General features: G+C 44.5%; 1 protein-coding gene and 1 non-coding gene across 4 annotated transcripts in view; both read left to right on the top strand.

Moving 5' to 3' along the window:
* chrna1 (cholinergic receptor, nicotinic, alpha 1 (muscle)) overlaps positions 1-22,652 on the top strand; it is a 73,037-nt gene that overhangs the window by 8,202 nt on the left and 42,183 nt on the right. For 2 of the 3 annotated variants that reach the window (XM_036129911.1, XM_036129912.1), the window contains exons 3-5: positions 14,184-14,228; positions 16,343-16,452; positions 16,553-16,748. In XM_036129911.1, coding sequence (XP_035985804.1) covers positions 14,184-14,228; positions 16,343-16,452; positions 16,553-16,748 — 351 coding nt within the window. The remainder of the gene's footprint in view (positions 1-14,183; positions 14,229-16,342; positions 16,453-16,552; positions 16,749-22,652) is intronic. The other variant, XM_036129913.1, reaches the window with a different exon arrangement.
* LOC118559245 lies at positions 7,445-7,559 on the top strand. The gene has a single exon (XR_004928718.1). It is a non-coding gene; the product is annotated as a U5 spliceosomal RNA (small nuclear RNA).

Below are 22,652 nucleotides of genomic sequence, written 5' to 3'. Positions count from 1 at the left end.
TGACTGACTGAGGCCCTTTACGTTGGCCTCAGTCAGTCATCAGTTTCTCATCTCCAACTTGTACAGAACACTGCTGCCCGATTTTTAACAAGCACGTCCAGACGCAAACACATTATCCCTGTGCTGTCGTCTCTCCACTGGCTTCCAGTCCGTTTTAGAATTGATTTTAAACTCCTGCTGTTTGTATATATATTTACGTGGCTACATGTAAGAAGAATTATTAAAACACTTCTACTAATTGACTCTATCAATTGACTCTCATTTAACAGTGCATTTGCACCAACAGAACGTATCATTTCTCTTCTTCTACACTTGTGGGGCTGTGACTCAAGGAGCCCTACAAGTGTAGCGAAATAACCAATCGTATACTGTTGCTAGGGAAGATTTATAAATATTTGGCCAATCAGCATCGCCAAAATGAATGAGTTTGGGGCTCTTGGAGTCGTAGCCCTAGCTGCATAGTGATAGGTGCACTTCACGAGCTACATCCGGGTCACGGTGGTCGGCAAAAACAGTGATGTTTTCGCTTACCAGCGTGACAAAAACGGGGGAATTAGAGCGTACTTTTAGTTTATTTTTGGAATCTAAACAATGCCTACAACTTGTGCTCCCGGTTGCACACAGAGGCATTCCAAATCGTCGGATGTATGTTTCTTTCGTTTACCGAAGGACGAAGAAAGAAGAAAGAAATTATGAATGAAATTTCAATGAAAAGGATGCAGGCAGACAATCCCAATCGACTGTGGGAGCCATCATACCATGACAGAATTTGCAGTCTACACTTCATCTCCGGTAAATACAACTTAATTTTGCGCTAGTCATTGTTCTACTTAAATCATTATATAAATAAAAAATTAGGATATATATTTAAGTCAAGACGTAAACGTTCGTTTCGTAATAATATACGTACATGTACAATGTATTCAAACCCTCTGGCATGAGTCTGTGAAAAGGATTAATAAGACAAAACCACCAAAATAATCCTTTGTGAACAATGTTTTTTTTATTAATTAAATGCTTATTGTGGAATCGTTGTAATTTTCCGACTTTTAATTTAAATGCATGTACTGGGTTATTGACCAGCCCCACCAAGATCACTCTTTTGCCGTCGCTGCTCCCAGGCTGTGGAACAAACTACCCCCTGACATCCGCAGCACTACTGATCTCAGCTTTTTTAAAACGAAGCTTAAGACCCACTTTTTTAAATTAGCATTTAATTCTGACCTGGGTAATACGGTCTCTTAGGTGTTCCTCCTTTTGTCTGTTCCTTTCTATGTATTTTTAAATGGCTTTTAACATCCAGCAGCACTGCACCACTACAGCACCTTTTTATTGTATCTGTATGTTTTGTATGTCTTACGTATTGTGACAAACCGAAACTGGACCCAAGATTCAACCAGGACAAGTCAGTGACGTTTTAAGTAACGTTTTATTTACAAGCGTGAGCACGGCAACTCGGAGCGCTTCCGACTAGAAAACCCTGGAGACAGAGACACAGGTTAGTGATCTGTGGAAGCTGCACTTCACCGTGCAAGAGCTAGATCACTAACCTTATTAAGAGGGAATGCTCCGAGGTCGGGAGTCGAGAGGGCAGAGGTCCAGCGGCGGTACAGAGGGGCAATCCAAGGGCAAGGTAAGGTCCGGTCCGGGTCCGATAACAGGTTTGATGCAGAGGTACACAGGGGTTAGTCTGGCTCAGTTACTCACGGGCAGAAAGGGTTGGGCACACAGGCAGGCAGTCCAGGCTTGGCAGAGACAGGGGTCCAGAGGCAGATCCGATCCAGTTTCCAGAAGGGCAATCAGAGTCAGAATGGGGTCCGAATTCCAGGCAGGCAGTGTCAGAAGAGGATCAGGCAGACTCGGTAACAGAAGGCAGAATACAGGTCGGGAAACAGGCAGGCAGATGATAGTTCAAAGAATGCTGGATTGGTCTTCCCGGGATGGCTAGAAAGACAATCTGGCACTCGTGGCAGGTCTGTTGGCAGATTTTATGCTGTTGAGAACAGGTGGACCTGGTGAAGGATGATTGCATGCAGGGTGGAGTGGAGCAGGTGTGCAGAGTTCAGGATCAGACCAGCACCAGTGCCAAGATCATAACAGAGCCCCCCCCCCTCTCCCCTCAAGGACGGATTCCAGACGCCCTAGTCTGGTCTGGATGGGCTCTGTGGAAGTCCCTGATGAGGGACTTGTCCAGGACAAACCGTGAGGGAACCCACTGACGTTTCTCCGGTCCATACCCCTCCCAATCAATGAGGTACTGTACACCCCTGCCCCATCTTCTGGATCTCAGAATGCGTTTTACAGTAAAGGCAACAAGCCAGGTGGGAGGAGGGGGTGTGGAGGCGGGCACAAGACTTGAGGTCTTGACAGGCTTGACCCGGGACACATGAAAGGTGGGATGGATCTTCATATGGAGGCAGGCGGAGACGGACCGCCACTGGATTCACCACCTTGGAGATGGGGAAGGGCCCAATAAAACGAGGAGCCAGCTTCTTACTGTCAACCTTTAACGGTAGGTCCCTTGTGGAGAGCCAGACCCTTTCACCAGGGAGGTAATGTGGGGCAGGAACCCGCCGGCGATTTGCAGCCCGGGCCTGGACCGGGGATGAGCGGAGAATGGCTCTCCTCGCCCTTCTCCAAGCACGCTGACACCTCAATGCGGATAGACGGGCAGATGGAACCCTGGACTCCCTCTCCTCAATGGTGAATACCGGTGGCTGGAACCCGTAAACCACGTAGAAGGGTGAGAGGCCGGTGGAGCTGGAAGGTGTACAGTTTATAGCGTGCTCTGCCCAAGGAAGGTTCTTAGCCCATTTTGTGGGATCAGACTCACAGAGGAGACGAAGCTTGGTCTCAACCTCTTGGTTAATCCTCTCAGTTTGGCCGTCAGTCTGAGGGTGGAAGCCAGAGGACAGGTTAACTGAGATCCCCAACAGAGAGCAGAACTCCTGCCAGTAACGGGCCACAAATTGGGGACCTCGGTCAGACACAATGTCTGACGGCAGACCATGCAGACGGAAAACCTCCCTGGCCAAGATGGTGCCCATCTCCTTGGCTGAGGGGAGCTTGGGTAGAGGAACCAAGTGGACCATCTTTGAAAATCGGTCTACTATGGTGAGGATGACCGAGTGACCCTCAGAGACCGGCAGACCTGTTACGAAATCCATGGACAGACTGGACCAGGGCCGAGAGGGCACAGGAAGTGGGTGAAGCAGACCGGACGGGGGTCGTCGGGAGACTTTGGCCTGGTTACATTGGGGGCAGGCTGCAACAAACTCCTTGACATCCCTTGCCAAAGTGGGCCACCAAAACTGGGACCGGATGATTCTAATGGACTTAGAGATCCCTGGATGACAATACAGGCGGGAACAATGGCAGAAATTAAGGACCTTACTGATCAGTGGGTCTGGGACGAATAGCCTGTCCTTGGGGCAGGCCACTGGGATTTGTGCTCCATCCAGGGCCCTCCTGACCTCCCTCTCCAGGTCGAACCTTGTGATGGCGCATCTCACGATGTTGGGCATCAACATCGTGAGATGTTGATGCCCAACATCGAAATGAAATCCTTAGTCTCACTAAGACTCTCCTCTGCCGCAAACATTCTGGAAAGGGCATCTGGCTTAGTGTTCTTGAACCCGGGTCTGTAAGACAGAGAGAACCTGAACCATCCAAAAAATAAGGCCCACCTGGCTTGTCTGGGGTTGAGCCTCTTCACTGTCCTTAGGTACTCCAGGTTCTTGTGATCCGTCCATACCGAGAAAGGGAGCCTGGAGCCCTCCAGCCAGTGCCTCCATTCCTCCAATGCCAACTTGACAGCCAGCAGCTCTCGGTTGCCCACATTATAATTTTGTTCAGCGCTGATAGCTTCCTGGAAAAGTAAGCACAGGGGTGAACACGGCCATCTCTGGCCTTCTGGCTGAGGACAGCCCCGACACCAGAGCTTGAGGCATCAACCTCCACAATAAATTGCTTATCTGGGTCAGGGGAGATTAGAATGGGAGCGGAGGTAAACAAGGCCTTGAGACGTCTGAACGCCTTGTTTGCTTGAACATTCCAGAAAAACTTGACCTTACAAGATGTTAGGGCATGAAGGGGAGCTGCAACTTGGCTGTAGTTGCGGATGAACCGCCTGTAAAAATTTGCAAACCCCAGAAACCTCTGGAGCTGCTTCCTGTCAGATGGGGCAGGCCACTCATTGACCGCTCTAACCTTGGCTGGGTCCATGGACATTTGACCTGGAGAAATCATGAATCCAAGGAAAGAAGTAGAGCTGACGTGAAAGTCACACTTCTCCGCCTTCACGAATAGTTGGTTCTGGAGGAGACGAAGCAGGACTGCACGGACAAGTTGTGTGTGGGCTGAAAGGCTCTCAGAGTAAATTAAAATGTCATCCAGGTAGACAAACACAAATTGCCCAATCATGTCTCTGAGAACCTCATTTACGAGGTTCTGGAACACTGCTGGAGCATTGGTAAGCCCGAACGGCATGACCAAATATTCATAATGGCCAGTAGGGGTGTTGAAAGCGGTCTTCCACTCATCCCCCTCCCTTATCCTGACCAGGTGGTAAGCATTACGCAAGTCCAGCTTGGTGAACACTTTGGTCGCCCGGATCTGATCGAACGCTGAGTTCATTAGAGGTATAGGGTAACGGTTCTTCACAGAAATCTCATTGAGATCCCTATAATCAATACAAGGTCGGAGAGAACCATCCTTCTTACCCACAAAGAAGAAGCCTGCCCCAGCAGGAGAGAAAGAGGGGCGAATTATGCCTGCCTTTAGTGACTCAGTTATACAGTTGTGCATAGCTTGAGACTCAGGAGCAGACTGTGAGTAGAGCCGCCCCCTAGGGGGAGTCGTCCCGGGTAATAAGTCAATGCCACAGTCATACAGACAATGAGGAGGAAGGCTTGCGGCTCTAGACTTATTAAAGACCTCCTTAAGGTCATGGTATTCAGGAGGAACCTTAGACAGGTCTGGGGACCTCTCTTCCACCTTGTTCTCAGAGGTCTGGGGAGGCTGAGCAGAGAGCAGACAGGATTTAGAACAGGAGGGTGACCACCCCATTACTTCCACCCTCTGCCAATCAATGAGGGGGTTATGTCTCCTGAGCCAAGTAGCGCCCAGGACAACAGGAACCTGTGGTGAGTCAATAATCATAAAAGACAGTCTCTCAGTATGGTTACCTCCAACTAGCAGCTCCACAGGTTCCGTGATGAGGTGCAAGTGGTTCAACTTGTGACCATCCAAGGTGAGGACGGAGTGAGGAGTCGGACCCAGGCGCAGTCTGATGTTATGCCTCCTGGCGAATCTCTCGCCCATGAACTCCGTGCCAGCCCCAGAATCAATAAAAACGGACAGGTTAAGAGTCTTGCCAGTCGAGGTTATGGTTGCGGGCAACAACAAGTCTGAGGAGATGGAGAGAATTGTGCGGCTCAGCAGAGAACTCCCCCTCTCTACTGAGCCTGTCCTTTTACTGGACAGGATCTGACACGATGTCCATCACCCCACAGTAGAGGCACAGATTGCTGCCTGCGCTGACGCTCCTCCTTTGTTAGGCTAGATCTTCCTAACTGCATAGGTTTGGGATCAGCCATGCTGCTCAATTCTGGTAGCGAGCTCTTCTAACTGTTTGAGAGTCTTAGGAAAATCCCAGGTGGCAAGTTCATGTTTTATTCTGTTATTCAGTCCAGTAATAAAGACATCCATTAGGGCGGGTTCATTCCAAGTACTCTCTGCTGCCAACAAGTGAAAATCAACAATGTATTCAGAGACAGACTTATCACCCTGCCTGATGAATAAGAGCCCCCTAGTGGACTCCCGGTAGGGTAGCACCGGACTGAATACCCTGGTTAACTCGCGGGAGAAGCCATAATACGAGTGGCAGATGGGAGAGTCATTCTGCCACTCGGAAGTTCCCCATAACTTAGCCTTGCCAGCCAGCAGGGAAATAACGTAGGCGACCTTGGACCGATCAGTAGGGTAAGAGGACAACTGTAATTCAAAATGGATCTCACACTGGATAAGAAACGCCCGGCATTGATCGGGATCGCCCCTGAATAACTCGGGCGGGGTGAGACGTGGCTCAGGAAGCGCTGACGTCACTGCACGCGTGTTGACGGGGGCTGACGCTTGCGGAATGGCCAGGCGGGGGGCGGGGTAGCTTGGTCGCGGAGATGGGCTAAAATCTCAGCCACGCCAGCTTCCAACATAGAAATTGATTTCTCAATGCCTGCCCGCCACTGACCGTCCGGTGAAGAGTCCATATCTTGGCCAGATTGTACTGTGACGAACCGAAACTGGACCCAAGATTCAACCAGGACAAGTCAGTGACGTTTTAAGTAACGTTTTATTTATTTACAAGCGTGAGCACGGCAAATCAGAGCGCTCACCCCAGTAATTACCAAATGCTTAGAGAAATTGGTTTTGAGACACATCAAAGCCTGTCTCCACTCCACCCCCCCACCCTGGATCCGCACCAGTTTGCATACCGGACTAATAGATCCACCGAAGACGCCACAGCCATCGCTTTTCACTCAGCGCTGAGTCACCTGGAGCAACAGGGGAACATTTTGGTCAACCGACCCCAGCAGAAAACATCATCGTCAAGTTTGCTGATGACACAACGGTGGTGGGGCTGATTACAGGGGGAAACGAGGCGTCCTACAGAGATGAGGTCCTGAAACTTAGTGAGTGGTGTGCATCAAACAATCTGGCACTAAATATCAACAAGACCAAGGAACTCATCCTGGACTTCAGACGGAAGAAAGCCGCCCCTGCCCCTCTGTATATCAACGGTGGATGTGTAGAGCAAGTGGAGTCCTTCAAATTCCTCGGCATCCACATCTCTACAGACCACTCCTGGTCAGCCAAGACCACAGCTTTGGTCAAGAAGGCCCAGCAGCGGTTACACTTCCTGAGGGTGCTCAGAAAGGAAAAATGAAAAACTCAGCTGCTGGTGACCTACTACCGCTCCACCATCGAGAGCCTGTTGACGTACGCTGTGACAGTGTGGCATTCTAGCTGCACGGAGGCCGTCAGAAAGCGACTGCAGAGGGTGACAAACACTGCACAAAAAATTATCGGCTGCCCTCTGCCCTCTTTGATTGACATCTACAACTCCCGTTGTCTCAGCAGGGCCAGAAACATCCTGAGGGATACCACTCACCCCGGCTTTCATCTCATTAACCTGTTGCCCTCAGGCAGGCGCTTCAGGTCAATACGGACTAGAACAAACAGACTCAGGGATAGCTTCTTCCCCAAAGCCGTCACAATACTCAACCTTCATCCAGATTTGCATTAATGTATTGTATATGTATGTATGTGTTATTTATGTATGCACTTTTATGTAACTGCTCTCCAAATCTCATTGTACTGTGTACAATGACAATAAAGGCTTTCAATTCAATTCAATATATTGGTCCACATCAGCGGTTAGAGTCTTACACTCTTGTTTTTCTTCAGATCGTATAAATCTTTCACTTTTTAAGAAAGATTTATGTTGAGAGAAACAATAAGAGTTTATCTCAAATTTTTGAACCCCTTGGGAAAACGGGGCTTTCTCTTACTGTATAACGAAAAGCTATAATGGGCACACCGTCATTGACAGAATTGATACATAGTGCTGAGAACATAACAATATCATACTTATACGTTTCATACGCTTTAACGACTGTGAGGAATAAATATAAGGGCATCTTTCATTCTTAATATTGGACGTAAAATGTAATTACTATATGCAATTATCAGTTAAATGTCAGCAAAAGTTGTCACAGTATGAAAGACTCTGCTATGGATAAACAAAATATTAAATACATTATTAAATGATGAAACTATATATAAATGATTTAAGTGTAGATTAAAAAGTTCTTTGAGTAATGAATTGCAGATTTTATAATGTATTGATTACATTTTTAAGTAAAATTTCACATAAAGTAAAAGGTATATCATAAGATACACTGCAAAAAAGATGCGTAAAATTGTGTTTGTCACTGTTGACCAACCATCCCCTGTTTTAGGTCAGTGGGATTACTAAAATTATTTCAGTTTCTTAAATGCTAAAATAGAATAACGAGTGGGGTTCTTTTCATTATTTGACTCAATTCTGATCTCAGTTTCAAATGAACAACAGCGATCCTTTATAATTTCAACACATAGTCTCTTGCAACTAGGTCCTCCAAATGCAATCGTAAACGTTCGTAAACAAATCAGCATGTTTTTAACCACTGAAATTAGACACCTCATAGATTTCATACTATCCATCCTCTTTACCCAACCACGATTCAAAGTCAGATAAGTTAAAGCATTAACTAGCAATAAAATATATAAAATAATAGGATTACCCCAAAGGAGTAATAACTGGTGGGTTTTTATAGCAAAGTGACACACACACCCTGACCTATTTGACACCTTAGACCATAGCCCAGAAAAGAGTGAGCACCTCATTTTACATTGAAGTCCTCACTTTAATAGTAAAATTAGCAAAATAATTTGTCACTCAACTGCAAGTACAGGGACACTCTAGTCACTATACACACTCGTATTCTATGTACGGTTCTCTCAATCAGGTAGAAGCCCTACTTGAGCGTAGAGCCACACTGGATGGTCATCTACATTATTGATGGCTTTGCAGCAATTCCTCATACCAAGCATGCATGTAGTGACAGTGGAGAGGAAAACTCCCCTCTAGCAGATCCAGGCTCAGTGTGAACAGCCATCTGCCAATACTGACTGGGGGTTTGAGAAGACAGAGCAGAGACACAAAAACAGCACAGAAACCCTGATTCTCTGTCCTCATCCTCCCATTTCAACTTAAACTCACCTCATTGTGGACAGTTTCATCATCTTCCACTCTATGATAATCTTGAGCCTTAGTGGTTTCCGGGTTGACTTTGGACAACATAACCAGTTTCCTTTCATTTTAGGGTAACCATTTGGGCCACCTTCCAGAACTTGGCAAAGTGACAGCGGATTAACTTGGACTTATATAGTTATATATAGTGCGGTTTAGTAATGGCTTTATGACAGTGTCACGGCTTTTGTAAATCTTAAGTTCTCTTCCTAGGTCTTCATTGGGTTTGTTTAACTGCCTCATCGTTTTTGTCAGTGTTCAATTTAATGAGTGGTGCCAAACAAGCTATTTTTATGCTGGCAAGGAGAAACTGTCAGCTCCACTCAGTCACAATAAATTACAACAAATGAATAGGCCTCAGCCTTGGCAGGTTAAAAGTCATTCACTCAACACCCAGCACCACCAGTTAAAATATTTAGGTGAACATATGGTGCAGTTTAGCCTGTATAAGTGTTGACCCTGGCAGGAGGGGCAAACCCCCCCCCCCCCCCCCACAATAAATTCACGGCTTTCCACCAAATTGCTTGTTTTAATTTTTTTCTTCCAAAATTCATATCCACGATCAGTGTATGTAAATTTCTGACTGGAAAAATACCAGGATATGTAGTGTTTTCCAAGTGCAGGTGAAACCAAAGCACAGCAACTATTTAAAAAATATGTAAACAGTTTTGATTGAATACCTTACTTTTCTACTCCTATTTTGCAAAATCAACACATACACCCTTTTGGGTCCTTTTTTGTATGTTTTTGCATTTTTTGTTGTTATTTAAACTTTTAACTTTATGTTCTCTCTTTTTTGTTTTTTTCTCTTCATAGTAGGTACATCTGCCCTGGTATTCTGTTTAGCTATGACGCCATCTTGGGGGTCAGATTGTCTGCCATTACCCTCTTTAACATAAAAAGCATTTGTGGATCTGTCATGGTGCAGCTTTGCTTGCTGCACCATGGACATATTCAGGGGCACTTTCCACCTCCCACACAGCTCCGGTCCCACACCCCAATAATCACCTACACCTGTCAGCCACTAATCAAGCCAGAATTCAGCACACCTGTCATCCTCCCTATTTAAGCTCCCTTCAGTCAGCTCTTCCTTGTCGGTTCGTCTGCTCATTACTGCTCACCTCATCCTTTCCTTGTCCTTCCCAGTACTCCAAGTAAACTCTCTGCTTTGCTGCCGGATTACCTGCTACCTAGTGATGGTGAGATGAAGCCTCATGAGGCATTGAACCACTTGAGCCAACTGGTTCGAGAAAGGGTTAATTTCTTGAAGCTTCATTTTCACATGAAACCACCTACTGGCCAGGTGTATAATCACAGCCAGCTGTATCTTAACATGTGTGATGCATTGATTTTTTTGTCTATTATGGCTCTTGGGAATGACTTCACAAAAGGTGTAGGACGAAATCATTTGTCTACATAAATTATGTATACACATATGTGTATAATAAAATATTGTTTGAATGTATTCTCTGTGTGTAATTATTCCCAAAATAGTAGTGTGATATGATATGGCATGTTGTGTAAAAATGTTTTTCTGTGACTCTAGAAAAATGGCATGGGCTTAATCAGGCAGAGGACAGTGAAAGTGCTTGTGGAACTAGGGAGTGGGTAGTAAATAGGCTAATGCTTGTGTAACTTGTATGATTTCATGCATTTTTATTAAGAAACAACCATTTCTCCATAGGGGAAATCCTCCTCTTTCTCGCCGGCTCCATCCTACTCCTATCCTGTCCTCGCACTCTTAAATATATCTATCTATCTATCTATCTATCTATCTATCTATCTATCTATCTATCTATCTATCTATCTATCTCTCTCCTAAACTCTCCAAACACCAAACTAACTGTCTCAAACTCAATAACCACTATCCAAACTCTGTTATCCAAACTCAGTGTTTCCCGCAGGAATTTGTTTAGGCGAGGCGGTGAGTTGGCGGCCGGAACAAGTTTTGTGCAGATGAGCGGCGGAGCGGGGGGTGGGGGGGTGAGAACAAGTTTGGCGTGGATGACAAGTTTTGCGCGGATGACTGATGGCGGAGCGGGGGGGGGGGGGGGGGGGGGACAAGTTTTGCGCGAATGACTGGCGGGGGGAGGGGGGGGGCGTCTGCATCGATGCCATCGGTGAAGTCGCTTCTCGCTTCAAAGTATCCATGTATTTTTGCCTGTTTTTTCACTGCCATTCACAATATGCATGCGAGAACGCAAAAACAAAAAAAACGTGTGTTAACGTCAAATAAACATGCAAGCATATCGGCCGCCTCGTCAACATAGTGCTGCGGGAAACACTGAACTCTATCCACTCTCTCAACTGACCGCAACTCGCCTACAACAACCCACATTTTGAATGGAGCCTGTGGACCTCCCAGGACCTAAAGTGGGAGCTGAACATCAACTCCCTCACCAAAAAAGCCCAGCAGAGGATGTACTTCCTGTGGCAGCTGAAGAAATTCAACCTGCCAAGGACAATGATGGTGCGGTTCTACTCCTCCATCACTGAGTCCATCCTCACCTCCTCCATCACCATCTGGTACGCTGGTGCCACCGCTATGGACAAGGGCAGACTGCAGCGTGTCATCAGGTCTGCAGAGAAGGTGATTGGCTCATCTCTCCATGACCTGTACGCCTCCAGGACTCTGAGGCGTGCAGGCAAGATTGTGGCTGATCCCTCGCACCCCAGTCATGGACTATTTCAGACACTTCCCTCTGGCAGGAGGCTGCGGTCCATCAGGACCAGAACATCACGCCACAAGAACAGCTTTTTCCCATCTGCTACCGGTCTTATGAACAAGGCCAAGACTCTGGACACTGCCTCTCTCCCGTTCAGGACTTACAAGCTTCTGCTTTACATTAACACACAGTCTACTGAATGTATATTACTTCTGTATATATATATTGATTTTATTAAATTTTACTTTATTGTATTGTATTCTTATTTCTATTTCTTCAGAGGACCCAGTATTCAGCCAGACAATGAAGGTATATCTTAAGGTTTATTAAAGGACAGGTAGTGGATAGGAACCGGGATGACATAACTGGAAGTAGTGATAAACAGGGCAAGACAGAGCTTGTGGTCAAGAAAAGTCCTAAGTCAAAACCGGGTAATCAGAAGTACAGAGGCAGAGACGGGTTGGGCTTACGGACAGGCAATCAGAGTCAGGCAGGGATCGGACATGCTCAGAAAACGGAGGACAGAACAGGTCAGGTAACAGGCAGGCAGGTTGTCAGGATAGAACGCTGGATAAGTCTTACCGGGTGGCTAGAAATGATCTGGTAAAGAACAGGGAAGTGAGGCAGGTATAAATAGTGAAGTGAACAGGTGAACAGAGTAGGAAACAGGTAGCTGACCAACAGCTTCCTGAGAAGCGTAAAGCATGCAAATAGTCTTTAGGGTCTGATAAGACACACATCAAAGTTCAAAGAGTGTGACAACACTCTCTTTGTGAACAATATATAAATTATTGTGTCATTGCATGAATTAATCACCCGAATCCTCCATCAATGATACACTCATACCCACAATAAATAATGTCCAACAATTTTAAGCTTTCAAATCAGGAGACAGACTGGCCTACAGCAGGGCTGGAAGTGAGCTTAAAAAAGGCATCCTGAAGGCAAAGTACAGACACAAGCAACACATCAAATTTGACTTCAGCAGCAACAACTTGTGCAACATGTGGATAGTCATCAGGACCTTTGTGGAATACAAACACAGCAACCAGCAGCTTAGCAATGACCCAGCTCTCCCAAACACTTTCAACAGCTTTTTTGAACGCTACAACTCTCCAAACGGCAGAAGGTCTGATCATCTTGCTCAGTCAGAGATGCAGCATCAGCGCCTCATGCTGCAGCTGCACCAAGTAACTTCCACTTTTATAGAAGGTCAAGATCAATAGGGCTGCAGGTCATGGTGTTGGGTCAGATTTGAAAATCATGTCCTGACCAATTTGCAGGGGATTTTCTGTACGTCTTTAACCTCACCCTGCAGCTCTCCAGGATCCTTGCCTGCCTGAAGTCCTCCCTCATTGTGCCTGTTCTCAAGAAAACAACCATCAATAACTACCTCAATAACTACCATCCTGTTGCTCTGACCCCTGTCATCATGAAGTGCTTTGAGAGGATTCTCCTGAACTACATCAAGGGGAAGAGGATGCTGTCTCGTTGGCACTTCACACAGATCTGACTCATCTGCAGCATGCCAACACCTTTGTTGGATTGCTATTTCTGGATTTTAGCTCAGCTTCCGGATCAGTGACGTCCTCACCTATAGGCCCCAGGTGGTGAGGATAAGGAAACTCATATAACACACCACTGTGTTGGATCTTATTTCCAACGATGATGAGTTCCTGGGCATTCATATACCCTGGGACCTCTCCTGGACTGTGAACACCTCTTACCTGGTGAAGCCCAATAACAGCTCTTCTTTCTCAGGAAACTACAACGGTGTGGACACTCTACTGTCGTAATTGTTTTTTAGAGCTACAATAAAAAGCACCCTTAGTCTCAGCAGAACTGTATGGAATGGGAGATGCACGGCACAGGAGAGGAAAGACAGTACAGGGGATTGCGGGTTGCTGTCTAAAAGATCTGGACATGGTTTATGCCACACAAGTCCAGAAAAAAGCCAAAGGCTTTGCCTTAGATCCAAACTCACCTGGGGAATGCACTGTTTGACCCACTTCCATGCTTTTGAAATATTAAATCAGAAATGAATAGACTCAAAAACATCTCCCTTCCAAAAGCTGTAATGGCTATTGTCCCCAGCTGAGAAATGTGTGGTCATTTCAGGGTACATTCTGAGCCAGCGACAATAAAGATTCTTGAGATATATATATATATATATATATATATATATATATATATATATATATATATATATATATATATATATATATATATATATATATGTGCACACTCAACACATGTCATTTCAAAGCACTTTACAAAGTCAAATTCACTTTGCAAAATGGATAGCTTTGCAAAAATCCCTCATACTGAGCATGCGTGAAGTGACAGTGGAGAGGAAAACCTCCAGCAGAAGCCAAGCTCAGTGTGAACAGCCATCTGCCACGAGCGACTGGGGGTTGGAGAAGACAGAGCAGAGACACTAAAAAGCACAGAAACACACATTTTTTATGTGAACAAACCTCAATTTATTTAATTAAAACAACTCTACCTTTAAATAAAAGATCATTGACTGATGATCTAAATAGTGATTTAATTATGATTTTTCTATTAAATTGTGTTAAATAGCCCCAACACGTATCATCTCAAGACACTTAACAAAGTTAAATTCAATCAAATCATACTGTGATGTTTTTCTTTATTTTTCTCAGGACGAAGTTAACCAGATCGTAACAAGTAATGTCCGTCTCCGACAGGTAGGTGTGCAGGGAGTAAATAAATTAGATTAAATGAAAAATCCCAATATTAATAAAAAATGGGCTCTCTTTATAATTGTTTTGTGTTGTCTTACTGTGTGTAGGTATAATGTGCTGTAAATAAGTCAAAGGAATACAGTGCCTTGGAAAAGTACCGTATTTTTCGGACACTTTTTTTCATTGTTTGGCCGATCCTGCGACTTATATTCTGGTGCAACTTATATATAAATGGATATTCATCTTGACCAGCATGAATCAAGGAGTAAACATTACTGTCTATAGTATATATATTATATATATATATATATATATTCATTGTATCGTGATGGAGGAAAAAAGCATAGCGCAACAAGAGGTATTTACCCGGTCCTGCCGCTGTTCTGACTTAGTAGAAGAGCTGAGTTGAACATGATTTCCCCGCCCCGTCAGTGTTGCAATCATGCAAAACAAACCAACAAACCAACCCCCCAGACAGAGCTTCTCAAAAAGATCAGAGACATCCCCGGTTTATATTAGAGAAATCTGGTCACTTTAATTTTAAACTTTATTAACACATTAAGCTATAGACAACAAAGACTGACAACATGTTTGCATGTTGTTTCGCTGTTTCAGTCTGCATTCACACAGCGGGGTATTGCGTGGTACATCTTGAAGGACCCAGATAGCGACTGTTATTGGGATGTCCGTAAAGCTAATAACAGCTAGCACTAGCTCACAGGTCTGTTGTTGTGCCTATTGCAGTCAGTGGGGGAGCTGGCTCCCTGGGAGGGCTTCCCAGTCCTTTGCTCCCCATCCCCGTACTCCTCCCTCTGCCTGCTCCATCGCGCCGCTACACATGTAGGTCCTTGGGAGGGGGCGTTACTGGAGGTTGCCACTTTCTGGTGACGTCCCTCTCCCCAATTTTATCATGCATTTCAGACACTTTCACTCCAAACATTTTCACAACGCACACTCATGTAGGCAATGGTATGGGGGGGGGGGGGGGGGGGGGGAGACATCTGGCTCACACATTATGTTGTGTGAGCCTCGCCTCGGACGGCTCCCTTTACCTCCTCTCGCACTTAGACATTGAGGGTCCTGGGCAGTTGCTTGGAGGGGGTGCGCTGGCACCAGCTTCCTTCTGAAAGGGGGGTGGGCTGTGCCGTGCACCCTCTTCGGCGCTCCCAGTTTTAAACACACTTGAGAACAACATGCAACAACACAACATCTGAGCGGGCATAGGGAGGATCAGGGTCTTTTGCACACCCCCGATGGTGGCAAGGAGTCTGGGGCCTGGAGGAGGTGCGGGCCACTGTGTCCGGGGTCTTGGCGGGGGGCTGCTGTGAGTAGTCAGCGGCTTGCCAGGTCTGGGGCTGACGCCTCCGCTCCCCCCAGGAGGGGTGTGGGGCAGGGGTGGCTAGGGTAAGGTGGGGGAGGGAGGGGGTTTATTAGGTATTTAGGGGGTGAGGGGGGTTCTGGCTGGGTGGCCCGTACGGGTCGTGTTGGCCCCCCCTCTTTGGGGGGCCTGGTCCGGGGGGAGTCTGGTCTGGGGGTCAGGCACAAGCAGTCGTATAGTTGAATTGGGGTGACCCCCCCTCTTGTGAGTGTTGGATGCGAGTGTTATGTGGGAATGTGTGTGCAGCGTCACAGTGCGTACAGTATGGGTACGGTCCGCTCCCTCTCCCAAGAACATCTCAAGTCTCCGCTAGGTGCGGAGCCCATCCCCCCACGTCCTGCCCTCCTCCGCTGCGCTGGCAGGCGTCTTGGCCCTCTGGCGCATTGGTGGGCCTCGGGTTTGGGGCGGGCACTCTCACAAACTCCCACAGGTGCAGGGTTCCAGGTATTAAGTGTTCACTTGAAACAATAGTGTTAAAGTAACTAATGATGCTTAAATAGAACAGACTGATACCAGATTTTCTTTTCTCAGTGTGGGGTGTCACACTGTTGGTGTTGAAGGGCTACGTAATCCCATAGTCTAATGCTCTTAGACTGAAGAATGTCAGACTTAACTAAAAAAAACAGTTGTTACTGGATCTGGAATGTTGGAGCTGACATTTTAAAATTGACTCGAGGGAATAATAAATAAAAATGAATTAATTAAGTTTGTGGACTTTTTTCCCCACTTTTCTTTCCAGCAATGGAAAGATGTGAACCTGCAGTGGAATCCAGATGATTATGGAGGCATCAAAAAAATCAGAATTCCTTCAACAGACATATGGAAACCTGACTTAGTGCTGTACAACAAGTAAATTGTTACTCTGGAATATACATACACCTGCACTTAGCTTTCCATAATGATGTTACTCTGGTTACATTCTACCTTCCCTCTCCCTTCCATCTTCCAGTGCTGATGGTGATTTTGCCATCATCCATGAAACCAAAGTCCTGCTGGAGCACACAGGCATGATAACATGGAACCCACCAGCCATCTATAAGAGTTACTGTGAGATCATTGTCCTTCACTTCCCATTTGACCTGCAGAACTGCAGCATGAAACTGGGCACCTGGACTTATGATGGTACACTGGTCATCATCAACCCAGTAAGAGCATTTAAAAAAAAAACTCTGAATGGTCTTTTCTTTAAAATGCAGCTCTTTGTAATGTTATTTTTACTTCTTAAACTTTGTCTCAATATGTAATGTTATAACCCTTAACTTCACTGTATTTTCTTGAGAATTTATTTGATAAAGAAACACAATATATGGGATACACATCTTACAAAATGTTTTAAATATCATGTGTGTTCACCTGTTCTATTTTAACACGCATTGCTGTAAATTATTGTTTGTTGCATGTAGAGTATGTTTGTCCTTCTTTATGGTGAAGCTCCACTCCAGACTAAAATCCTTTGCAACCGCTAACAGGTTTTCATTTAGCATTACCCTGTATCTAACATCATCAATATTTTCATCATGCTGTAGCAATCTCTCTTTGCCTGCTGAAAAAAAATCCCCACACCATGTGTCACTGTGGGTGTCTTCAAGGTGCACAATGTTCCTGACTCAACTGATAAAAGCACCTTCTGTTTGCAGTGTCTTTTACATGGCTTGTTGCAAACATTAAATGGGAATTCCTATGGCTTTCTTCTTGCTAGTCTTTTATAAAGACCAGATTTATGATCTGCACAAACAACAGAATCAAGAAGAATCATGACACTGGTTCAAAATTCACATGCAAGACACAGACACAAATCAAGAAATGATGTTCAAATTGAGTGCATTAACACTCTCCTGAGTTGCACAATTAGTCCATAGCATCTGATAAGATTTAAATGTTCAAGTCAAAGAAAAACCAATAGCAGCCACTTTACAGAACAATGTAAAGTACCGTGCAATTGCATGAATGTATGACCCAAACATTCCCACAGAAGTTAAAAAGTATGTAATTAGTCACCCAAAATTTAAATGTTCAAGGTGATGGATGTTCAATTAAAAAAGACCAGTCAGTGTACACGATGATGTAAAACAAAAATGTTAATGTCCAAGTTGAAAACCTGTAAAATTTTCATTGATGTCCAAAGAAACACTTCTGGGGAAACTAAAAGTCTGCAAAAAGGCATTAGCATGTGAGAGACAATCTAGATAATTCTTAATTGGATCAAGAACCTGTGGAACCAGTTGTATGTTTGTAAACAGACTATAAAGTGGGGTAGTGATTTATTTGATTTTCAGCAGGGACAATAGCCTTCACAGCTTTGGGAAATAAGCTTCTCTTAAGTCTATACGTTTTTTTATTATTTCTCAATCATTTACCTGATAAAAGTGGAAGTCTTGACAGGCAGCCATCACAATTCTAAATGTGACTTCCGGTTGAGTGGACACTGGCGCGATTTCTGGCACCGCTACTCTCCGACAGTTGTACTCTACTCTGTTGATCCAACTTTTGTGAATTATTTCACGGACTAAATTAACAATCCTCCACAACCCAACGCTGGGAGATACCCTGAAACTTTGCTATTGGTACCCCTTCTGCTTCGTCAAGTTTCTCTGTGCAAAAGTGTAAGCTTACCTGCCTCTCTATCCAGCCCTTCGACCCTCCGGTCCAGTTACTGCTGCCAATGATGTGGCATCCACAGATTTTCACCTGGACTGTAATAATCTTGATCTTTATGCTGCTTCTTCTCCGTCCTGGATTTGGTCTATTCCAGTACACTGGAACAGAGCTCCTCCGCACCTGCTGACTTCTGACTGAGCCTCCGCCAGCATATTTACACCTCTACCCTGATATTGCTCTCTTACTCTGCCAGAAATACACACACCGCAGATCTCTTCCATCCCAGTGACTCCAAACCTGTTAAATCCTACTGGTCCACAACTCGCCGCTCTCAACGTAAACCCTATCGGACAGTGGACCACAGTGTGATAGCCAGCCCAGCTAGGTCTGCCAAGCCTCCAGTCAAACTCGAAAACATCACCCTCAACTTCGGTCTCCTTAATATCCTTTCGCTTACTAACAAGGGCCATCTCGTCCAAGATGTCCTTGTTGACCGGCAACTGGACTGTCTGATTCCAACAGAATCTTGGCAACAGCCTAATAACTATTCACAGCTAAATGACTCCACTCCACCTGGGTTTGTTTACCTTAGCCAGCCCTGCGTGACACGCTGAGGAGGTGGTCGCGTGGTACTCTACAATGAGAAATGGTAAGTGCTGCCCGTCACTGTGCCTGCCTTCAGCTCATCTGAATGCCTGTCCTGTAAACTCTCTGGCCCTACACCCACCATTGATGCGGCTGTCTGTCGCCCATCCAAGCCACATAGTGAATTTTTAAATGAACTAACTGATCTCTTCACCCTCCTCTCCTCTGTCTCACCCAATGTAATTTTGATGGGGGATTTTAATATTCACATGGACAATTTAAACTTTCCCTCACCAGAGATTTCCTACCTTGTCTGGACAATTTTGGTTTTGATAACACACTGTAAAGGTCATATTTTTGAATTAATTTGTTGCTCTGGTCTCACCCCTTCTAACTGTTCAGCTGAGGACCTTCACATATCTGATCATTTCCTCCTCTCATTTAACATTTCCCCTCGTCTTGTCACAGCAAAGACCCCACGGCTCCTTTCATTCCGGAACATTAAGAACATTAACTTGCACACTCTCTCTTCACACATCCTAAAAACTTTAATCCTGGATCCTTCTTCCACACCGGATGAACTGACGTCTCAACACAATAACTGCTTAAATTACATTTTGAATCTCCTTGCTCCAACAAAAACCCAGACCGTTATCTTTTCCGTTATCTTCCCCAGCTTCTTCTGGTTTACCCCTGAACTCCAGACCATGAAGGCTAAGTGTCGTCAACTTGAAAGACTTAAAAAGAAAACGAGTTTAACAATTCACAGTGAAAAGTATATGACTCATATAATACAATACAAATAATTAATCACTAAAACTAAATGCATATTCAAACCTGATTTGCTCACATGAAGGTAATTCTCGGACTCTGTTTTTGGTGTTCAACAACATTATTTAATCCCCAGCTTCCCTTTCTCCACACCAATGCTCAACTGATGCTTGTAATTCTACAATGCAGTTTTTTAACGATAAAATCAAAATAATTCACCAGTGCCTGTCTCCTATCCTGTCACCACCCTCCTCTATAACCCCTCCACTCTGCCAGCCTTTTCCCAGCTTCCATCTACCAACCCTCTCCAATATCTCTATGATTTTATCAACAAATCAAAATCTTCCACTTGCCCACTTGATCCCATTCCATCTGCCCTGGTCAGATCCTGCCTTTAGTCTCTCCTCCCCTTCATAACTGCCATCATCCACTCCTTGCTTTGTTCTGGAATTGTTCCTTCTCTTTTCAAAACTGCCATTATCACTCCTATTGTGAAGAAACCTGGATTAGATCCCAATAACTACAATAATCTCCGCCCAATTTCAAACGTACCTTTTATCTCAAAAATACTGGAAAAACCAGTAGCTTCTCAACTTCACTCTCACCTAATCTACAACAACCTTTATGAACAGTTGCAGACTGGATTCGGTCCCTGTCAAAGCACTGAAACCGCCCTCTTAAAAATAACCAATTATCTTTTAATAGCAGTTGACTCTGGTCTAATTTCCATCCTCATTCTTCTTGATCTAAGCGCAGACTTTGACACAGTTTCCCACTCTACCCTACTCCATTGACTATACACAATAGGCATCACTCATACTCCCCTTGCCTGGCACTCAGATTAAGTCCTATCGTTCCAACTCCTCTCCAGTTACCACCGGTGTTCCCCAAGGCTCTGTCCTGTGACCCCTACTCTTTATCATTTACATTCTCCCTCTTAGCAATATCTTCAGGAAATTCAACATTAATTTTTACTGTTATGCGGATGACACCCAGCTCTATCTTTCCTGTAAACCAAAATCATCACTCCCACCTCCTTCATTAATCTCCTGCTTAACCGAAATAAAATCCTGGTTCACCTCCAACTTTCTTAAATTGAACAATGACAAGACAGAAATCCTCCTAGTGGGAACCAAATCTACATTATCTACATTACATTATATATACATACATACATATATATATATATATATATATATATATATATATATATATATATATATATATATATATATATATATATATATATATATTTAACATGAATAACATGTAAAACATTTCAGCACCTAATTTCCTAGTAGTTGATAGTGTTAGTACATCCACTGACTGTATAATTACCTGTGAAACGTTTTCACTCAGCCAGAAAACTGCTTGTTATTGCAAGCAAATCCTATGGGATTTTGTGAGAGTAGGGAGTAGCAAGATGGCAGCCAGTGACTTCAGTTTTTCGGCAAAATCAGCACTCCAGTGTATTATATAGCTCAGTGGGTTGCTTTGGGGTTATACCAGAAGAATTGTGTAGCTTCCGGTGGAGGAGTGGTGGTTCGGGGCACATGGTTCAGGGAACTGGCGGGGTGAAAGCTGTCCCATTCTGTTCGTCCTAAAATAAGGTGTTAGCAGCAAAACCTCGGTCTGGTGCTTGGGTGTCATAACGGAACATTACAGTAGTCACATGAAATATATGCATTGTGTTGTATATGCGCACCTAGCTTGTGGCCTCTACTTCATTCATTCTGGCAAATATGCTCAATTGGCTCAATTGTCATGCAGCTGAGACAAGGTCAAAGTTAGTGATGAAGAAGGAGAGGAACCAAGAGAGAATGAGGAATTGATCTGTAATGTGTAATACTTTTCATTGTGATTCAGACAGGTGCAATTCATTTTAAAGATGCAGTTTTGCATCAGGGAAACTGGCAACCGGCGGTGAAGGCTGTGGAGAGCTGAGGTGTGTTGCCGTGGGTGTGTTTACCTGCTGGATGTAACCACTGTGAACCAATCAGGAAATAACTTTTTATTTCTTTGATTAATAACAGCTTTAACAGCTTTTAAGCGCTCTGCTATTGTTACTCTGTGCTCCTCTACCAAAGTGTGTCTCTCTCTCTCTCTCTCTCTCTCTCTCTCTCTCTCTCTCTCTCTCTAGGAGAGAGAGAGATCTACTCTCTCTCTCTCTCTCTCTCTCTCTCTATTCTCTCTCTCTCTCTCTCTCTCTCTCTCTCTCTCTCGTCATTGGACACAAATCAAATAAAACTTTTTTGTGTTTCTATTTTGTGAATGCACTTGGATGGTCTCTGCTTCAGAGACATTTCAGGTTGTCTGTGAAGGTGTGACCCAGAGCGTCTCTTTCTGTCTCTCGTTGTACTGATTCCTATATATATGCAATTACAACTCAAACGTCATAACAAAGGTTATGTAAATAAAATTAGAACATAATTTAAATTAAATTGCAATAAATCTACACACAACATCCACAACAAAAGCCAGAGAAACATTGCTCAAACCTCCACAACCTGAAACGTCTCTGAAGCAGAGAGCCTGTAGGTGGATTCACGGACTAAACACCGATGATCTACCTGTGTGTGTTCTCACTTTGTTTATTTCATGTACCAGCTTCTAAATCTGAGTTTGACTCACAATTTACACCACAAAATACAAACACGAAGAAGTTTGAATTGATTTGTGTCTGATGACAAGCGAGTCAGTGAGCGTGCCAAAGAGAGAACTGGCAGAACTTCCTTCTAGGATAGGAAGCGAAACATCTTTAAACTTCGGAAAAAAGTCCAGTTGTTTTGTTTTTTACTTTTTTGGAATTTCTCCAGACATAATTAAGACTGAAATTGATAACTTAAGAGGTCGATGTAAGGGAAAGATGACCAAAGTTATGTAAGGCTACATCAGGGTCACGTGGCCATTAGCTTGATGGAGTTCTCTTAAGTTACACAAAAAAACATTAATCAACATTAATGTACAAGCTGTACTAACGCTTGTAGCACTATCGGAAAATATTGGAGAAAAACTAACACAAGCATTATTTTTAAACAAACCATAGTTGTGTTTAGCTCGTTAATAGCAAGGCTGTTAACAGCTACTAACGACGG

The sequence above is a fragment of the Fundulus heteroclitus genome, unplaced genomic scaffold, assembly GCF_011125445.2.
Source record: "Fundulus heteroclitus isolate FHET01 unplaced genomic scaffold, MU-UCD_Fhet_4.1 scaffold_250, whole genome shotgun sequence".
In the NCBI taxonomy this organism is placed as follows: Eukaryota; Metazoa; Chordata; class Actinopteri; order Cyprinodontiformes; family Fundulidae; genus Fundulus; species Fundulus heteroclitus.
The sequence above is the reverse complement of the archived record's forward strand: the minus strand, read 5'-3'. Positions and strand labels throughout refer to the sequence as shown.